The sequence below is a fragment of the Notothenia coriiceps genome, unplaced genomic scaffold (assembly GCF_000735185.1).
Source record: "Notothenia coriiceps isolate Sejong01 unplaced genomic scaffold, NC01 NC01_scaffold00037250, whole genome shotgun sequence".
Taxonomy (NCBI): Eukaryota; Metazoa; Chordata; class Actinopteri; order Perciformes; family Nototheniidae; genus Notothenia; species Notothenia coriiceps.
The window spans coordinates 13,152,182-13,172,873 of record NW_011369951.1 but is presented as its reverse complement, the minus strand read 5'-3'; the positions used below and the strand labels follow the sequence as shown (position 1 = coordinate 13,172,873).

The 20,692-nt window shown below is 42.1% G+C and overlaps 2 protein-coding genes across 2 annotated transcripts in view; one reads left to right on the top strand and one right to left on the bottom strand.

The window, feature by feature from the left end:
• tpx2 (TPX2 microtubule nucleation factor) overlaps nt 1–2,971 on the top strand; it is an 18,371-nt gene extending 15,400 nt beyond the window's left edge. The window contains 2 exon segments of the mRNA XM_010796744.1: nt 1,824–1,829; nt 2,814–2,971. Of these exon segments, the coding sequence (XP_010795046.1) occupies nt 1,824–1,829; nt 2,814–2,971 (164 nt within the window).
• On the bottom strand, nt 2,817–10,649 carry tespa1 (thymocyte expressed, positive selection associated 1). Its single transcript, XM_010796370.1, has 9 exons — nt 10,426–10,649; nt 9,842–9,895; nt 9,317–9,356; nt 8,742–8,789; nt 8,550–8,645; nt 8,006–8,214; nt 6,734–7,857; nt 5,772–5,841; nt 2,817–5,002 (listed from the first exon to the last, which is right to left on the bottom strand). Exons 1-9 carry the CDS (start codon nt 10,493–10,495, stop codon nt 4,911–4,913), a joined length of 1,803 nt encoding a protein of 600 aa, XP_010794672.1. The 5' UTR covers nt 10,496–10,649; the 3' UTR covers nt 2,817–4,910.
• Between the last annotated feature and the right edge of the window lie 10,043 nt (nt 10,650–20,692).

Here is a 20,692-nt window from a genome sequence, read left to right as displayed (position 1 = left end):
GTACCCCTGTATTGGAGCCTCTGCAGTCGAATACCCACGGATAACTCCTGTAGTTTAAGGTTATAAATCGTGAAACCACATATCCGTATATAGTAATGCCATGCCTTTTTGTTTTCATGAGTAACCCCGCTCATCGCAGTTTACATCTCTGCAGGAATTGGTGGTGCAGAAAGGAGGCTTTGCAGAGTACACGTCACCCAGGCAGTCTTGGTCCAGCACACCGCAAGGAGTCACCAATGACTCGCCAGAGTCGACGAGATTTGTGGAAAGTCGGTAATACCTGCAAACGTGCGCTTTTACAGGGTGTAGAGTAACTACCTGACCTCATTGACCTTTACTTGGCAAGCACTGCATTTACAAGAGCATTATACCAGGCAATTGCAACAGCCCAGCACCAGCTGCCTGTAAGTAGATTCTACTCCCAACATGAAATAACTCTCATGTTCCTTTATAGGAAGATGGAAACCTCCAAGAAGCTTCCGCAAAGAGAAACCCCGCAGCGGCTAAGAATGTGCTATCTCGCGTATACACGATGTCCGCCGGTCGACCTGAGAACCACCAAGCGAAGCTGAGGTCGAGAGGACATTCGTTCAACATGGTTGAGAAACTAAACTTTCTCTGTGCCCCATTTTGTCACAAGGTTTGTGAAAACATTTTGCAGGAAAGAACTCCACACACGCTCTGCATAACATGTAATCATTGTATTTGTGCTTACCAATGCTTCAACTTTCATTTATTAATCTCTTCCATTGTGTGACGCAGAACACAGTAAGGACATGATGCCCATCCCCTTTTCCTTACTGCTTCATCACATCTTAATAGTGTTTATTAGCTACTATGAATTTCCACCTGCACACAACACGCACATGGGGAGCAAAGCTGATACGGGCAAAAGTAAAGGCTTCGGCTGTAACAGCTCGGTGGGACTCGCTGCGTAAACTCTGTCTGGAGAGAAATCTCCACACCGCGCAACGCCTCTGGGCGCATGCCCACTCCCACTTCTGCTCTCTGCTCAACGACCTGCTCTGGAGCAGCTGGCGTCGACATAAGCCTACCTGGATCTAGGTGAGTTCCAGCAGGGATCCATTATAGCATTCTTCCAAGCACCACATGTGAGTAAAGGGAAGACTACAATAAGTTTAACACTGAAAGGTTACAAAGAATGTGGAGTCTATTCATGGGTAGTTTGTGTGTATGCCAGATCTGTCCGTTCCCCGAATTAGCCCTGGTAATCCGCGACTATGACAGTGTCAAATATGCTGAAGACGGCCAAATCTAAATCTCTCCGTCAAAGTGTGCACCGGTCAAAATAATTGTCACCTTAGCGCAATACCGCATCAGTCTGCGACACTTGCGCCACTGATTGGGAAAACAAGAAGAGTATGTGCAGAGAAGAATAGTCAATTCAATGTCTATACACGTAATCGCGGCAGAAGGAGATGTCCTGTATGGGTTGATTGTGCGTTGATCTGTTGGTAATGCCTCAGGGTTCCGGTGGGCATGTAAACAAATGCATAATGCTGCGCTATACTTTGCGGCCTCACCCAGTTGCATAGCGACACTTATTGTTTAGGTGTCTTTTAATAAGCAGGTAGTCATATCATTAGCTAGAACTAGCTGGATCTGATCGATATGGACATAAACGCGAGTGAAGTCTAATCTGACGGGAGAGAGAGATCAGCTGCTGCTGACGAGTCGACACGCAGCTCTGCATGATCACATGCAGCGGTGAGTGGACAAAACACACACCTCAGGTTAGAATATCACACGTAGCTATTTTAATTACCTCTCAAACTACCTAAACTAGTTATAGATATGTTTAGTTTCACTGTCGGGTCACTCATTACTGATCCGCGAGCTGCATGATACTGACGGGCTGTCAGGAGAGGGAGAGGGCGCTCCGTTTATTATTCCCGTGTTATTGTAAGTTACTGTTCACTTTTGAATAATGTAGTTAATCTACTATAATTAGTTTGTTTAATATCGAATCATATCAATTAGTTTTAAAGCTCAATAAATAACAAAGAAGACCTTTGACCGGCACTTTTCAAATTTTGTCCGGAAGATTTAAACTTTAACGGACATGTTGACCGGCGAAGAAATATTCTAACGGGAACTCTGGTGTATGCATTTAAAGTTGCATTTTAGTAAGGAGCATAAACATAATGAATTTGTTGAGCTAACACTGCATATGATAACACCATCTGCACAAACTAAGACTTGCCAAACATTATGGGAACATAGTGATGCTGTGTGGTTACTATTACTGCCATCAGATATAGAGGAAGTAACCCTCAGCTGCATGTTGTCACAGTTTTTACCGGTGAGACATTTTCATCTGTGTACAGCGCTTCACAGAAGGACAATAATTTTAAGCTGATGGGGGAAAAAATCAGTAGTTGTAGTTTAATACTTGATTTCAGAGTATGTGATGATCAAATACAAAAAGTATGAGACCCTATCTAAAGTAAAGCTAGTTTCTGGGTTTCGTTATTATTACGTTATACATTTGGTCAGTGAAATATTTAGTAACGAAGGGTTGTAACTGAAATACCTAATCACACTTATAATGGAGAACTGAATATGTCTCAATGAAATGCAACTGAAATATACTGTAGTGCAGACCTAGGGTCCTTATCAGATGTGGAGCATTACCATCACCTTTGACGAGAAATTCTGTCTTTTAACTTTAACTGACGTATCTAAAGCAGCATTGACGTTGTAAAAGTATCTGAATCAAAATCTTGCTTTAGAAAATGTATCTTTTAAAAATACTTTACTTAACCTCCTTTTTATTTGCGTTTTTGTTTCAGAAGAGCGCAGTCTGAGCGGCCTGTGCCAGTGTCTAGTGGAGCTTTCCACTCAGCCAATCACAGTGTGCCATGGCTTCGCTCAGAGCATAGATGCAGCCCGAGCCAATGCAGCCCACAATGCACTGCAGTACCTCAAAATTATGGCCGGGGGAAAGTGATGTCGTCTTCCTCCTCACAGACTCGAACTCACCACCACACGGCGGCACTTTTGTGATGAGTTCAAATAACGTGAATTACCTCAATTGTGGATTATATAAGAGACTTTTTTCCGTCCCCAAATTAACCCCAAGGACATGTTTTGGTCACATGGATTTCTCATCGTTGCCAATGAAGATATAGCTGCCCAGAAACTCATACCAAAAACTCATACCTCTCTCTTTGACATTTTGCATATCTGTCAGAAATTCTTTTAAAATGCTTTTTTGGTATTTTCTTTGGTTTGCCCAGCATCCATACTCGGCACTCTATTTCCCTAAAAAGCTCAAGTCTAAAAAGTATTCATCTAAAGTGACACCTGCTGCATACATACATACATTCATACATACAAGTTCCTTAATACCTGCAGATATATTCTGATTTTACAAACAATGCAAATGGAGTTGAAACTGGGTGATGGAATTACCAAATACTGGTGCTGCGTTAAAACCACAATCATTGGTTGGTGAATAGAAGAAAACATGGAAACATGGAGAGAAAAGGACGGCCCTGTTTTCAGATGAACTTAATGAGATGATGTGGCCTTTTAATTGTTGTATATTCAATCCAGCTCTAAAACAGTTGGATGATCCTCATGCTGGGCCGGATTAGAAAATTGAAAACGTATCATAGTATCTCTGTTTAACAACTAGATTTGGCAAATAAACCTTTCTAATCGTGTTCCTAAAATAGAAATGGTGAGAAAGATCAGTATGACTGAAACATATGGATGGAAGAATTGCCCCTTTTTAAACACTAACTTAAAAAAGTAAGGCTCATATTTATTAGGTCCGGAGCAGGAATAGAGAAAGTAATGTCTTTTAATTATGAGGAAAACTCTTAAAAATATCTCTACAACATTGAAATGACGTCACAATCTACTCATTGTGTAAAGTGTAATTACCTCAGCTTTAAGACTTCTTTAAAACACAGTCTTTGCTTGTCTTCAGTGTAAGACAATGATGAATTAATACATCGGTTGAAGGGAGGGGAAAGTACAAAGTCCTCTGACAAAGCTTGTAATTTTCAATATCATAGACCAGTCAAACAAGCTATAATATTTTGTTCTGTTAAGTTTAAATGTGTCTTTGCTCATCATGCCTGGCACTGTTTCATTTATCATTTAAACCCACTGTGATTTAGCTTTTTTTGTCAATGGGAATATGAATCCTGTGATATTGGAAAGTTGATCATGGTGGAATTTGGAAATATTCTTCTCCAACTACATGCTGTGTCTTGTAAAGTGTTGTTCATTACCATGCACCTTGCTGTATTTGTTTTGATATACTGCCTTGCACTCGGCTGGAATGAGTTTTGAGTATAGTGAACCGTTTGCACTACTTGACAAGCACAGTTTCCTTACTCCTCCCACCGGTGCAGTTCATGTGAACCTCATTCTCTGAAAAAAGGCAGATCTGCATCTTGTTTTCTGATCATTCAAATAAGGAACTTGTGCTGTTTTTTAGTGAGTTTTAGTACTCCCACCATTGAAGTCTGTACTGACCTCATTACATTTGAGAAGAACTTCTTTGTTGTGGTAGAAAAAGTTGCCCAGTTTTAGCTAAACGATGAATTATAATGTGAGATCCATGTGAAATCGACTTATTTCCAATAAAACATTTTGTACATTTTACTGCCAACTGTTGCTGTTACAACTTGAGCATGCTGCCGTTCCTAATTCAATTAATTAATTTCATCAAACCCTTTGAACTACAATAGTTTTATTGTTACTTATTTACAGTCTGTATGAGCACTGGGGAGAAACTTAATGATTTGCATGTCCGGAAGTCTTATTGTGAAAAATATTCTCTCAATTAACTACATTTTTTACAGAATCATCACATCTTAAGCCTCTGTTTAGAAACAACATTTGGTGCAGGAAATAGTCGACGTTTTTTTCCTTCATCTGTTATGTGTGTTTGATGAGGGGCTAACTTCTTCATCTGCATAGCCGCTGCTGTCTGACTGCATGCTGTCGCCCCGGACCATCTCACCTACACGAGGAGGGACACAAACACAGTCAGGCAACAACTCCATGCAGTGAACCACTGCACAGAAAACAGCTGCAGTCTGACCTGAATCCACACACAAACGGTATGTTCCAGGTGACAAAAACACCTGCACATTGACATGCATACACAAATGCTTTCATTGCCCTCACATCTTATTTTAATATCTATATTATGACTTTATAAGGACTTTACATGCCCAATTCCCTCAAATGTAAGGACCCAAAACAATATATCTAATGAGACAAAGTTCAAAGTGTTAGAACCTTTATTCATTAGAATTTTAAGTCCTTTTTCAATAGATTTGTGAAAGCTATTTGTTTCCTCACATCATGTTGGACCTTGTTAAAAGATCTACAGTCAGTGACAATATTGAAGTTTAGCAGTATGTTTACACAAACAACTATCTTTCTGCCACAAATCTGGTGTTAACCTGTCATAGGTTGGACTGAAAACTCCTTTATCTACGGTTTAGAAATGTTTGAACTGTGTATGATTAAAAGCCGTTTTAGTTGTGGATGGGGTTCAAACATTGCCACACACCACTTCTTATGACTACAATGTTCAAATGTGTTGCCCATGTTTTACTTGTTAGTCCATTTCTGTGAAAAAAATTGAGCAGGAAAAGAATGTTGGCAGACTTCATGCCGATAAATCTAGTTTCCCTGTTCCTGTTTTAAATAAATGACCTACCTATGACCTGTGCTTGTATAAAAAAAACATTCCATTCACACAAAAATAATTATTAATATACCTTTAGACGACAGGGGGGTTGTTGTCGTCGTTTCAGATTTAACAAAATCTTCCTCTCCTGCACTATGCACCTGTAGAGTCAACAGGCAAACAGTTAGTATTATTTCCTGAATGTATACCATGAAACACTATTAGGCCTGACCAATGTCTTCTTTTATTATCCACATCACAATGGCTGATGGTGGTACAATAACTAATCCAATTTCACTAAAACAATATTGTGTATTGTAACAGTGTTCATTTGTTCATTCATAATCTTACAGTTCATCTGTCTGATTAAAACATGATGTCCTTTAGCTTGATATAATTCAATGCAGTTGCAAAGTTGAGTGACCATGGCAATTGTCATATTTTCTTATAAATACAACTAATTTAAATACAACAAACACTTAAAGGTCCCCTATTATACTGTTTTTCATCAATATATTATAGTTCTGTTATATACAAAATATGTCTCTGAAGTGTTTGGCTTGAAATACCAAACAGATCATTGCAGCATCCCATAAACCCCCCTGTTTCAAAAGTGCTGATTCTGTGTCTGTTACTTTAGATGAAAATAAGGAGCCACTCCCCCACACCCCTCTGAGAGATATTTGGTTAAAAAGAACACAATGGTGCTCTAGGAGGAGAATCTGGTGATAAGGGGGGAGGGGGTTACCTTGGTTGGTTATTGGCTAATGGTTACACAAGACAAAACAATGTTATGACATCATATAGTGGCCAAAATCTGATCAGCTCATTTTCAGTTTTTATATAAATGGATCAGGACAAAAAGTGAGAGAATCTTTTTTCCTGAAACTTTCAGAATGTCTTTACACAGAGGGGACACATGTTGATGTATAAAATACCTGGAAAAGTGGATTTTGCATAATAAGCGACCTTTGATCTGGAGAAATGTTGTAACTTTTCTTTTTAATACTTAATTTTCTGAAAATAATAAATATTCTATTCAAGAGACAGTACCTCCTCCAGCTCGAAGGAGTTGACCTGTTGCAGGGGGTTGGAGTCGTGCCCCAGGATGTGACGAGTCAGGGGATTCAGGTACTGGCTTCTCCCCTTGATAAATGACTCCTCACATTTCTGCAGAGGCATTACAGTAGAAGCATGACCGGCATCTGTTGCATTTGAGGAATGAGGAGAGATGCCGCCCCCCTCCCAGCCCGTCACAGTGATGCAGCACTGGGTGGGGTCTCCGTAGGGGGCCAGGACAGGAAGTGATCCAGGTGCATGAGTCTGTCTGGTGTCAGGCTCAGGGATAGAGATTTGTATATCAGGTTCATGAGATCCATCTATGCTTACTTTCTCAGAGGAGATACAAGTGTTTGTTTTTGGAATCATTGTCTGTTGACAGCAGAAAGGCGCCTGGTGTACACTCTCAACTATCTGCGGGCAGATTAGATCGTACGTCAACTTGGCAACTGGTTTCAGATCAGCAGTGCCAGTCTCTCTTTGAGATGCACATGAGTCCAGCTCGGTTTCTATCACAGTTTCTCCTGATACCGATGACGCTAGAGATGTTACACTGTGAGTCCTGCTGTCAAGGTCTGCTGCTCTGAAACTGTTTTCATCTGCATCAACATCATCTGTTTGTTTGCAGCCCTGCATCTTATGACAGGTTGTATTTCCATTTTGAAGAATGTCTTCATCCTCCATGCTCTGCTGTGTTTGCGCATCTTTCCCACTGTCACAGGATGTATCCCCATCCATAAGCAGCCTGACATCCAAGTCATAATCCCCCAAATCCAGTTTCTTTGTAGCCCCACTCTTGTGTTTCTCCAGGACTATACCCACAACATCAGGGAGGCTGGCCCTTTTCCTGGGTGAGGGCTGTGGAGAGGTGGAGTCTGACCCTCGAGGAGAGCCTGTGTAGAGACACATCTTGGAGACGGTGTCCTTCAGCCGCTCCACCGGAGAGCGCACCTCGCTGCGGATGCTGCCTCTGAAGCGCTCGATCTTCTCCACAGGAGACGAGGAGAAGGTGAACTCTGGTGTGGCCAGTTTCTGCAGAGGAGTGCGGGACACGTGAGAGTAGAGGGAGTAGAAAGCGTTGGCCATTGCTGTGAGGACTTGCACTTGTCGGAAACGACCTGGAGTAGGAATAAAATGCAAATTAAAACATAGTTATATGGATGTCATTTGCCACGATTTTCTTCACCTTATCACATGCCAACACAAATATACAATCGAGTGACAGAGGTAACCAACAGCAGTGATTTAATAACTCAATGGTCTTACTAGCAAGAGAGAGGCTTGGGTCTTCCTCTCGTATCCGCCGTATCTGAGAGTCCAGGAAAACCCGGAAGTTGATGCCCCGAGACAGAGAAGGAAAGTTTAAGAAGCGAGGAGGGATGCGGACAGTGACCTGAGGCTCGTCACAGCCAAAGCCCAGTTCGTACAGCGTCTCCTCCGCATCCTCAGCACACAGCTGCAGGACCTCTGAGATACTAGAGCGCATGTGAGGAAAAAGGATAAATCAAGTTATATCCCAGTAAAAAGGATTTTGTAAAGCCTTTTGAGGCACATTTTTGAAAAATACAAGCATGTGTAATGCTCATTGAGAGTAACAAAGTGCTTTAGAAAAGGTTTGGGACCGTTAAATACAAATGAAAACAATAAATGAAAAGTATCAAATTACATAGAATAAATATGATATGCAAATGTTTATTGAAGTGTAAACAGAGATGAAAAAGATTGACGTTAAGGAGTAAAATATATTTGTAAAGCTTCACTAGGTCATTCAAAAGCAAAGTGCTGAGTTATTGGTCCTCAGAAGTCTCACCTCGATGTAGTTTTAAAGGTGGAGGAGGAGAGGCAGCTGGAGGCCATGCTGTGGCCCAAGTTTAGTTTCAGCAGACATTGTTCCTTACGAGGGGTACTGTGGACAAGACATGAGTAGAGACATCTAGTATTAATCTTAATAATATCTTAATATTCTGATATGTTTATATTGAGGTAGAAATGTTCCACTGACCTGGTGAGTCTGCCGGGACCTGGTTTGGAAGAAGGATGCTGTGCGAGGCTTCATGGTCAGTGGAGATTGAGGAAAAGTCAAAAAATCCATTAACCTAGTGTTTATTTAGTAAAGATAGTCAGATTTTAATAGATCTTTATAGCCCAGTAACACAAATGTGTCTCAAATAATATTTCAAAACTGAAAAAAAGAGTCCATACAATGGAGCATGAGAGCATTGTCATTCACACCTCTTGATCATTTCAATAGAAACAGACCCAGTATGCAAAATAAGAAAGAAAACAGCGGTTGTTGGGGTGGGGGTGTTGAACTGAACATACATGTTTTATAGAGGTGTAGCTCATAATGTCTATATAAAACTCACTAAAATGTGAGAAATATCTTAGACAATAATCTCCTTTATTTTGTTCTTCTGCAGAAAATAGGAACATTTAATTAAAAATATAGAATGACCTCTGTCCGTTTAATGATTAAAGCACCATGGATACTCATTATCTAATCTTCACTAATTAATTAGCGCGGCAGTCCACTTTTCTTGTTGTTTCATTGTCCCTGATACTACAGCTGCTACTTACCAAGCTTTAGATGATATCTCCCCACCATTTAACAAAGACGCTGAAACAAAAAATAAACACATTTTGATTAAAAAGGAATATGTTGATATTGAGTGTTTCACAATTTAACCCTGAAATGTAGGTTAACATCACAGCACACAATTCATCAATTTGTAACTAATCATGTGGACAGGCTGCTTAAGAAATCAAAACGTTATTGTACCAGAAAGTCAATAAAGGACTGAGTCATATTAATGTTAAGTAGATTAAGTACATTATGTGTATTCCTTTTTAGTTTGGTAACACCTCAAATAAAACTATATACTTCCCCTTCAAACAAAAACATCCTCCTTGGCAGAGTTACAGCCATACTGGGTAACTCTGGACATTTCTCTGACTGTGTGTCTTCATAAATATGTAGAACACATGTAAGCTTTATAAGAAATCAAACAAACATGGTGTGTGTGTGTGTGTGTGTGTGTGTGTGTGTGTGTGTGTGTGTGTGTGTGTGTGTGTGTGTGTGTGTGTGTGTGTGTGTGTACTTACCATCAGCACCAAGATTGAGTTCATCGTCACAGTTCCTGGCTTTCAGCAAAGAGTCTAGAAGAAAAAGCAGTCAATAACTAAAATAACTAGTAGTTACACAAACGGCCAAATTCCTGTTTTGAAATCTTGCTCATATGTTTCAATAGTGTAATATTTTATATTACTAAGTACTTTACAAATGTGAGGTTTTAATAGTTACATTGAATGTAACTTTATACTTTAACGTCACTAGCATTCAAATGGAAATATTATTTTTATTCCACTATAGTGATAGGCCATTTCCATTACAACATACTTATTGATTAAGATGTTATACCCAAATCATAAAACAAAATTAACAGAACATGATCACTTTTATGACTTCAACTGCCCAACAGTAGATACAATCATAAAATGATCTCCAGTTAACCAGCTACAACGGTAAAATGCTTATAATAATACAATATTACAACAATCAGAGGCCATTTAATTCTGAATTATTGTTGAACCATCACTTTAAGTCCATTCACTGATAAAACTTTTACTAGTGAAATTTGTTAACAAACAAAGGACATTGATATTCATTTGTTTAAGGTCATACTCACCAAAACTCAGCTGATCCGTGGTCTCTGAGCAGGCCTCTGCCCTGTAATTGAAATCCCAACAATAATGCATGAATACACAGGCAGTGTAATTTGCATGCTTCTTCTGTGAAATAATTCACTGAATTTCCATAGAGGGAATGTGGAGTGTGATAGCAGCCTAGCTACAGAACACACAGTGACATCGACTCCCTGCTCAGCTCGCAACAGGCGGCCGGCATTTGTCAACTTCCTCTTTCAGACATGTTGACACGCTGAGCGGCGTTATGGTCTACACCCGACAGATCTGGTCATTTTCATGTTGACTTCTCAGAATGCATAAACCACTCCTTTTACTTGTTTTGGCATAAGTCATGTTTTAGACACTGACACGCTTTGTCACATATCTGACAGACAGCTTCCTTCTTGGTGATTGAAATAAGAGACATGAAACAATGTGTGTGTGTNTTTTTGTTTACTTAGTTGTGTTCTCTGTATTTTATATGTCCGTGTTATGTGTAAGAACGTGTAACGTTGCTGCCTTCTTGGCCAGGTCAGCATTTTAAATGAGAATTTAAAATGCTGACCTGGCCAAGAAGGCAGCAACGTTACACGTTCTTACACATAACACGGACATATAAAATACAGAGAACACAACTAAGTAAACAAAAAGACGAAAAGCAGTCACTACATTGTGCACATTTGGGACAGTAAGGTACAATACTTGTTACTGCGAGAGCAGCTGGTGGTAAGGGGCGCCACCAGGGATTTTGGGCCCCATGAAAATATATCAAATTGGGTACCCCCACCATCAGGCCCAGGCCACGCCAACCAAGCACAATTGCGAACCACACCTCCAGAACCCAACCCACTCATTTATGCTTTAAATAACTCCACCTGTACAGGCTTGCATCTATCTTGTAGTCCAATACTAACCGCACAATATTTACTGACACTGAGCTGTGAAAATATAACACTGTGCAGACGTGCAACATTCTGCTGCAATATAATTCACTATTTGATATAAGACTAACATTCCTGACAATNGTGTGGAAGTGGTGTCGTCCGGGCTGACTCTTATGTAATCCTGACTTATTACTGAAGCTATAATGTATGTTCCAAGTACACTACACATGTTTATGTTTACTCGTAAGTTTGAAAAATAAGTTGGTTGTAAAATAAATTTTATACAAAAAAAGTTGGTTGATAAGGATATATTTACGATTTCTTGAACCTTTTTAGAGTGATAAAATGTTATAACTTGTAGTCTTGACGAGTTGGTCTTGAGAAGTCCCATTGTACAGTTCCTAGAAACACGACAGAAGTTTTTGGCACACCAGACCGGACGGATATTCTACCGCCCACTACACACGTACCGACGACACATCCAGCTCCACATCGTCAACGATGCTCTGGAAGGTGCTCTGGAGGAACGACCGACCAACTTCCACTACCGTACAACGCACCTCGGAAACACGACTCCCAACATAGAAACGGACCCACCGTGTGTCTCCTCACCTCGTCGACATCACTACGATCCAGAAACCACACTACCGCAGACCACTCTTGGGAACTCGGGGTGCTATTAGCACTCGGACCCCCCCCCCCAGCCAGCCCAAGCGCCAGCAGAGCTAGCCAGCCAGCCGCCCAGCCAAGCCCAAGCCAGCCAGAGAGCAGAGAGAGAGAGAGTAGAGAGGAGAGAGTAAGAGAGAGAGAGGAGAGAGAGAGAGAGAAGAGAGACGAGAGAGGAGAGAGAAGAGCAGAGAGAGAGGTACAAAGTTGATAAGGAAAAGAGACCAACTCATCAAATAGCAGAAAACACGTAGTCAAAGTGGCTGAAAACAGCAAAAAAGCCACACACAACCAACGTGACCACTTAACACAACAGATTAACAACAGATCGCCCCCCCGGACGTCACGCTCAGTGCGGCGGGCGTACCGCGCAGAGCACCGGGTCGCGGGCGACAAACATTGACTGAGCGGTTGGCGGGGTGAGTTCGAGAGGTGACAGCGCACAGCCACCCTCCATCAACACAGACCGGACACCCCCGACACCATCCCCTATACGTCTCAATCTTAGATGGAGGACGGTAACTTGTCACTCACCAATAAAAAAAATCTGACGTGCCTCTTTCATTGGTCGACTCTCGCCGATCACTAATTTCCTGCGACAATGGGCACGATGGGAACAGTGAGTTCGATTTTTTCATTAAGTAGACGACTTACAATGTGGGCACAAGACTTTTGCTCAACCAACCTGAAACTCTCTCGACCGAACTGTGCCCGTCGGAAACGGGCAGAAGGGTAATTCACTAGGGGGACGCCGACATTCGTAGGGGTGTCGGAGTCGGTGCAACACACGAAAATCCGTCTGTCCACGGAATACCGGACTTCTTCCTACTCGCCCTTCGAATTAGACCGAGAGTTCAAATTTTACCCTACTAAAAACCATAATGCACAGGTACAAGTGCAGACTGTCAAAACTCTACATACCAACACCCTTCGCGTCGCATGGGAAACGGCGCGAACTCGGGCCTCTCCTCCGCCACTGCGTGGGCCACCGAAACAGGCCGCGAGCCGTCGGCTGCCGGGATGGGACGGGCGGCCGCTCTCGGCGTACGCCAACGGAACAGGTGCCGCCCGGCGCCACGGTCCCAGGCGCGGGGCACGCGGCACCGGCGACGTCCAGGAAAACAGGTGCCGGCCCGCGGCCGACGACCCGCAGGCCGCGGCCACGACCGCCAGTCGCCGGGCGCCGCTCGGCGAACGGTCCCAGGATAAACAGGCTGCGGCCCGGCGGCCCACGAGCCCCAGGGCCGCGGGCACGCGCCTCGGCGACCCGGCCAACGAAACGAGGTGCCGGCCCGGCGCGGGCGACCGGCGGTCAACCACGCCTTGGCGTCCAGTCAGCCAGGCGACCGTCTCGGTTTGCCAAAGTGCCATCTTTCGTGTGTCCGTCCCGGCTTGTGTGTCATAGTGTGTGTGTCCTGTGAGTCCAGTTTGTCTTTCTGTCTATCACTCGTGTGAGGCGGTCTCACCCGGCGACTCAGACCAAGATCTCGCTACACCATTACCCCTACTCCTAAAACGATTGCCCAATGGACAATTTTCCTTTGCTTGTTCGCACTCGTTTCCCTTCACACCGAGTTTCCTTCGCCTTCCACAGTTTGCTCCCCTCAGCGACGACAAGGGACGGAGAGTCGGTCTCCCTCAGAGTCTCGCTGAGTCTCCTGTCACTGTCACTCAGTAAGAAACTGTAGCAACTCCATCGTTTCCGCTCTCCTCATGAGAGAGGTCTCGCAGTCTAGGAAAGAACCGCCGCTTGATTCCCGCACGACTACCCCCCGACTTTAATTACTAAAAAAAATGACTAAACGTCTAGGAAAGTGTTAAGACGGAAGAGGTCACGCGCGCGTTCTTTCGGAATCCCCTTGGAAAGAAGTCGCCGGTCTCAATTCCGAGCCCCATTTCTTCTATGAAGTCTCTAAATCTCTCCTTTGACGGTCTTCTTTCTACTTGATTTCATGTAGAACGCAAAAATAAAAATAAAAAATAAAAAAAGAAGTACGGTCCAAAAACTAAAACAATCCTACGTTGATATTAAAGTATTACTCACGTATTTCTACCCGAGAATTTGTAATTGTCACGAGCACCCGCTACGGATTCCTCTCGTGAAAATAAAAGAAATAACTCTTTGTTCCTCAAATTTAACACCTGCAAAGAGGTCCGTTTGAAGTGTCAAATGACGACTCTTGCCTCTCACTACCTCCTCCGCGCTTACCCCCCCGCCCCTCCCCGGAAGAAGCCGTATCGCGTCGGGTTATCACCTCCCCAACGGGTAAGAGAAAACGCTCCCCGACAATGTGGGAAAGAGGACATGCCAGCTACTCCCGAGTAGGGTCCTGTGAACGGAGTTTATTTACGACGTTAACGTTTACATTTTATACAAATAATTTCATAAATACGGAGGGTCGACGACCCGGCGGCCTCTCCGAAAACAAAAAACTCTTTGACTTCTGTGTGAGAATCGGTTGGAACACTATCACTCCCTCATGACAAAGGACCCCCCCGACTGAGTGCGATCGCGTCCTTGCGGGACACTAACCTATCCTTGGTGGTCCTTGGCGACGACGGGAGCTTCTCCAGCCGCAATTATTCTACTTGTCTGTTCGAAACGTCGACACACTACAAACCTCCGTGAAGGGGCCCGGAGCCCGTCCATTGTCGCACCCGCACGGTGAGAATCGCCTATTGACAACAGACGACCGATCCCCGACGCTTAAGCACAATGATACTAAAAACTTTAGTAGCGTAATTACGATCTCGGTCTTCGACGAGTTAGTCAGGCGTCACCCTTAGAGACTGGTAAGGGAGCATTGTTCAGAGTCCAAAAAGTCAACTTACGTACAATCTTACACCATTATCGACGCATAAACGTGAAAATTTACGAAAGAAGACAACCGGCTGTTGGACAAATTTTTTACAAAAATTTAATAAAGCGACCCTTTGATGGCAACAGCATAGGATTCTCACTCATGCTTAAGAGAAGTCGTCACCACCCTACATCCAATTTCACTTCGAGTCGTCGACACCGGATGCTCGCATGTGTAAAGTTACAGTGTTTCTGTACCGTCTTATCGAGACGACTTCTCGAGCACCCCTCCTCTCTTCACCACCTCGACGTCGCCTAAACCGTCCCTGGCAGGGTGTCCGTCTCGCTCCTTGTACAACTTTCAAAAGTTTCATTTTTGAGTCGGAGACAGAACTGGACGACCCCCGAAAAGACGAAGTCCTCACGAGACGCAGGCTAAGGCCAAAGATCTATGTTAGCGACTTTGTACCTACGAGGGAGAGTAAAAGAAACCAAGATCTCGCATCTTACGCAGTCTCCTCCACGTACGTGAGGGAACGGCTAGGTTACGACCGTCGACGGGAAGTCCTCAGGCGGCGTAAGCAGTCACAACGGACACCTCACACAGATGTTTCTCGAGATGTTTGTCTCAAGGTCCGGCTCGGTCCTACACCAACGCGTCAGCAAGATACTCCCCGGAAGGGTTGCAGGACCTCTCCTGGCTGATAACGACTCGACCTCCGCCTCGAGAGACGGGTCCTCGACGGTCCTCCGGGACGTCTCGTACGTCCTCACCCTTCCGAGGACCGTATCTGCCGGGGAACGAGGTCTGAAGATATTCCGGAGAGACCCGGCACATAATCCACTGCTGGAGCGACCCTCACACGGAGCCTCTGTCAATTTCATTTGCCCCCAACGGAGACTCAACGTCCTCTCGACACGAGTAGAGGAGGGATTATTTCCTCTGGAACGTCCCTGCTAATTCTTGACCCAGGACACAGAGATGAGACATGGCTGGATGTTCGACGAAAGGTTTCACAATCGCTGCCTCCGAACTCTTTTCACCTACGCTCGTACAGTAAGTGCGTCTGGTCTGGTACTGACGACATGGGGGTCCGAACTATTGACTGTTCGCCCACTGAGATTAAGCTCTACAAAACCTGGAGAGGCGCCAAGTAACGCAGACACTCGAACGCAGACTAAAGAAGATTGGTTCTTTTCCGAAAAACGTGATCACTTGTGTCATGAACACCGTCTGCCGACCTTCGAAAACCCAAGTCGGAGACCAGAGTATCGGTTCTAGGTCCCAGAACATGTCAGCTGTAACTCCATCGACCATGACTCTCTATTGCCATCAAACGACGACCCGAGGAAAACTCGAGTCTCTCCCTCTAAGGCTGGTCCCCGACGAGAAACAGGCCCCGTTACGCAGAATGAGGTCCGCGACAAGTTGATGTGTAAGTCAACCCGGGTCAAATATATACGATATAGTTCTAAGTCGACGTCCGGTCTGTAAGTATAACAGCCGGAACATTCTTTCGCACATCACAAGTGAACAAATTCAAAAGTTTGCTATAAGACGCTACTTTTTGCCTACGCTTAATATATTATTAAGTATACAAGTATTGATGTTATACCATGACAGTTTTCACGCTAATATTATTGTGTGTTTTAATCCGTAATAAATGTACTATTAGACCTATTATTTTTAACGTAGTATCTAACATCGTATATTTATAAACAAACGAAATCTTCAGTTTATCAGGTCAAAATACAAAAATTGGGTAAACCGTGTATGTTTCACGTAAATTGACATAATTTATGTACTTATTATCGTTAACGCAATTATGTAAAGACTGATCATAGTATAAGCGTTTTCTTTGTCATCCCCGGAATTTTTTCATCAAGAGGCTATACGTGCCGAGTATTTTACCCATCTATGACATCTGTTATAGTATAAAATAGATGAAAGTTCATTATATACGTTTTATTTGAAGCCAAACCAGTGTACACTGGTCAATTTGTATGTTCACGCATAATTTACCATATGATTAGGATTCATCCACACGTAAGCTTACCCTATTATATGAATACCAGGCCTTGGCTGATGTCTTCTTATATTTGCCAACCGGCTTTTGGCTCGGCTTTTCCTGTGCTTTTACTAACTTATCTTTTCATAGTATAAACTCTTTAAAGAACATATATATTGAATAAGAAAATACACTATTATAATTTATATAGAATTAATACAGTAACATATTTATATGTAATCACTATATGTAAAATTAATGGAGTTAACGACAAGTCGCAACTTTATATACCCCTTTTTGCATATTACTAATACCGGATTTTGAATTGAATTTATTATTAGTGATTAATAACAGGATAATGTATCTGTAATAGTCGTGAAAAACTTACGTATGTCATGTAATTAAGGATATCGTTCACGTAAATAGTATAAAGAGACCTCCTAATTGATCGTTGGTTTTCACGTAATCTCTGTTTCGGTTCCACGAATTTGACTACTCTTAGTAATCCGGGTCTATCCGGATGTTGTGTTTATCACTATATTTATTTATACTGACATTGTCGTGTCCGGATTGTTGTTAGTATTCGTGGATATTCACGATACGTATGTTTACAAGCTTTTGGACCCTATTTTAGTGTTGACTACATCTACATAAATGATTTTACTTTATGTTAACTTAAAGTTTCTTAAGACAATTTATTCCGACAGACAGGAGCTTATTCGTTATAATTCATTATGTCAACATATTTCTCTTATTGTTATTTAACTATTATGAATGCCTATGTTTTTAGGTGTTGAGTAATAATCGTTTATTTAAACTGTTACAAGTCTTATAGTTACCGCTTGTATTGACCACCAGGAACAGGAGATGATCCAGAACAAGGAGTTGTACTCGTTTTACATTTTGGTTGTGTACCATTAGTAATTCTATTGTCTTCATCTTGTTTCTATAGTTAACTTGTGAACACGAAGATTCTAGTAAAGTGGTCGGTTTATTCGGCTTACTAATTGGACTCATAACTTACAAATATATCACTTAATAATTAGTGTTTACTTTTAACATAGTCCTTTCACCTATACAATCAATACTGTACTTTGAGTCTAATCGAAGTACTAATTACAGTCGCACATGTTTTACTCAAAATTCGAATACATTTATTTTCATTTTAGACATGAATTACACATTTATATACAGTGTAATTCAAATACGTCACTACTTTTGTGATCCTAAGATTTTGGTAACCAAATCTAAAACACCAAAACAATTCGATCACATGAGTAAATTTGTGTTTTCACAAGAGTTTTGGTGATTTTCCGAAAATCGGATGTCAAAAATTTTAAGCTTTTGAGCTACTTATCTCATCACACAGTGCTCTAAGGTGAGTCATTTGCATATATAGCAATACCAGAGATTGTCCTGAACATTTTGATATTGAACACATGGGGTGCCATGTTAGAAGAAATACATTTAAAAGGTGATTTAAGAAAACATCTAAAAATCGAGAAAATACCCTTAGACTCCAGAGGGTACATCAAAGAACCCAGCATGAGTAGACTAGATTTTTAAAACTATCCAACCAAGTTGGAGAATTAATTCAGGAGAAATGAAATGATTGGACCTATTTATCACAGTCCTGCGACAGCCCTATATAGTGGATTTATTTCCCTTTCTTTGTCAGACCATTTAAATTATTGATTGCTGTCAGGATGTACAGATGTATACAACAACAAATGTCTCTAAGACACATTCCCCACCCCAGCTCTAAAAATGTTTGATTTCATAAATAAAAACCGAGCAGTTGTGTAGAGGATTATTCTCCCAGCTTTTACTCCAGCAGTTTACACTCACACTTATTGATCCAAATGCCACAGACATATACTGTTTCACCTGGTAGAGACACAGTATACCCTTCAGCAGCACGCAGTCACTGAACACCTCAGCACCGTGCTGCAGTCATTTCACCTCAGTCTGTGGCCTGGCGTCTTGTTCTTTGAGAGGGTGTACACGGCCAGATCTGCTTGGTGAACTGAGAGAAGCTCAGAGTAAAAGCAGAGAGTTTGGAAGATGTTGCAGAACTAATGCAGCACAGTGCATTGTTAATGGCTCAGAGGCAAGAGCCTGGTAAATACTGCAGTTTTAACTTTTTGGTGTAAAAGAGGCCAGAAATACTTATGTGTGGTGATGTCATCAAGAGACTGTTTATAAGGCTGCTCTATTGAAAATGAATGATTTTGTGGACCAAGTTTTATGCTAAGTGCGGGCTGAGAGGCAGGGTAATCAGAGGGGAAAAATAGCCCCACCTGGACAGAGGCCGTTTCTCAATGTCGAGGAGGCTTGCTTGGTAGCACATATATGCTGGGCATTTAAACAGTGATTTGGCGCTACTCGATGACGTAGTATGCTTGAAATAGTGGCTCTGGAGCAGCTTTACTCAACATTGAGAAACGCAGAGACAAAGAATAACTGAGCAGTTCAATTTGGTGTGGCACATGCTGAGAGGAGGAGGCTCCCAGTCTCGGTTTGAAGAAGTTTGCTAAACTGGTCGGTTAGCGTCCTTGCTAAGGTACACTTTTGAGTTTGGGTAAATAAACCCTTTTCGACGGAAAGACTGACTCTTTCTGGGTTTACCGCCCTTCCACTATTCCTTGTCCTTACCCTGTTTCACAAAAATCCAGATTATTAAAATCACAAAAAGTTGGACATTTTTAATTGGACAAACATGATGAATAAATAAACAGATAATAACTAATATTATGTTATGTCAACAACCACGGTTTTTAGGAGTTGGTTAATGGAGATAAATAGATGGGGACCACAATCATCAGTCGCAAAACGGTGTTCTCATTGCAACAGAAGATCGTGCAACAAGATTACGTATATAATTATAGGCAGGGGCGCCGCCAGGGATTTTGGGCCCCATGAAAATATATCAAATTGGGCCCCCCGACAACCAGGCCCAGGCCACGCCAACCAAGCACAATTGCTAACCACACCTCCAGAACCCAACCCACTCATTTATGCTTTAAATAACTCCACCTGTACAGGCTTGCATCTATCTTGTAGTCCAATACTAACCGCACAATATTTACTGACAGTGAGCTGTGAAAATATAACACTGCAGACGTGCAACATTCTGCTGCAGTAGAATTCACTATTTGATATAAGACTAACATTCCTGACAATAGACCTCAATAGTCATCTTTTATGGTGTAAATGCCTTTTTAATAATAACACTTATGAATGGAACATTCTCAACATGAATGCATAAATCCAAATAAATATAACATGACCTCTTAAATTAAAATAAAGTGAACATTACCACCAACAAAATCATTTATAAAATGCTATAACACAAAAAATAACATAAGCAGCAGATTTTTTAATTAAATATACATACCAACTACAAAATAAGCAGGTATTAAAGTGGAACACAACGGAAATGGAAATGAAAAGGCCTTATGGTGGTGCCAAATCAGAGCCTATTACCTGTTCTCAGTCTTTTTCAATGGCATCTGAGTCCTGGCTCAGCCTTACTCACCAAGGCCGGCGGCCTAGCCTCTACAGGCAAGTCACTGATAAGCCTGAGTCCAGCTTCTAGCTAACTGGCTTTCAATGACAGCATGCAAGACTGCAACCTGTCCTGAACATAGGGACCTCAAATAGTTTATCATTAGTAGCTTACTAAAGCTCTCTCACCTCATGCAAACAGTCACAGCACGTTGGCAAAATAACTAAAACAACGCAAACTTCCCAAAAAGCTTGCAGCTGCATTTGGATTGGCCATCAGGAGACCAAGAGGACAAGTTAGTGGGAATGGCAGCTACACGGTTCAGTGTTCTTACTTCATCAAAAATCAGGTGTTAAGACTTCTTTAATACTTCCCCGTCAATGGTGGCAAACAGAAGAACAT

Coding starts and splice junctions, on each gene's coding strand:
- tespa1 (XM_010796370.1), bottom strand. CDS start 10,495: ATGCATTATTGTTGGGATTTCAATTACAGGGCAGAGGCCTGCTCAGAG. Junction 7,858..8,005: donor CCCAAGCCTCTCTCTTGCTA/GTAAGACCATTG, acceptor TTCCTACTCCAG/GTCGTTTCCGACAAGTGCAA. Junction 5,842..6,733: donor ACTCCTTCGAGCTGGAGGAG/GTACTGTCTCTT, acceptor TTGACTCTACAG/GTGCATAGTGCAGGAGAGGA.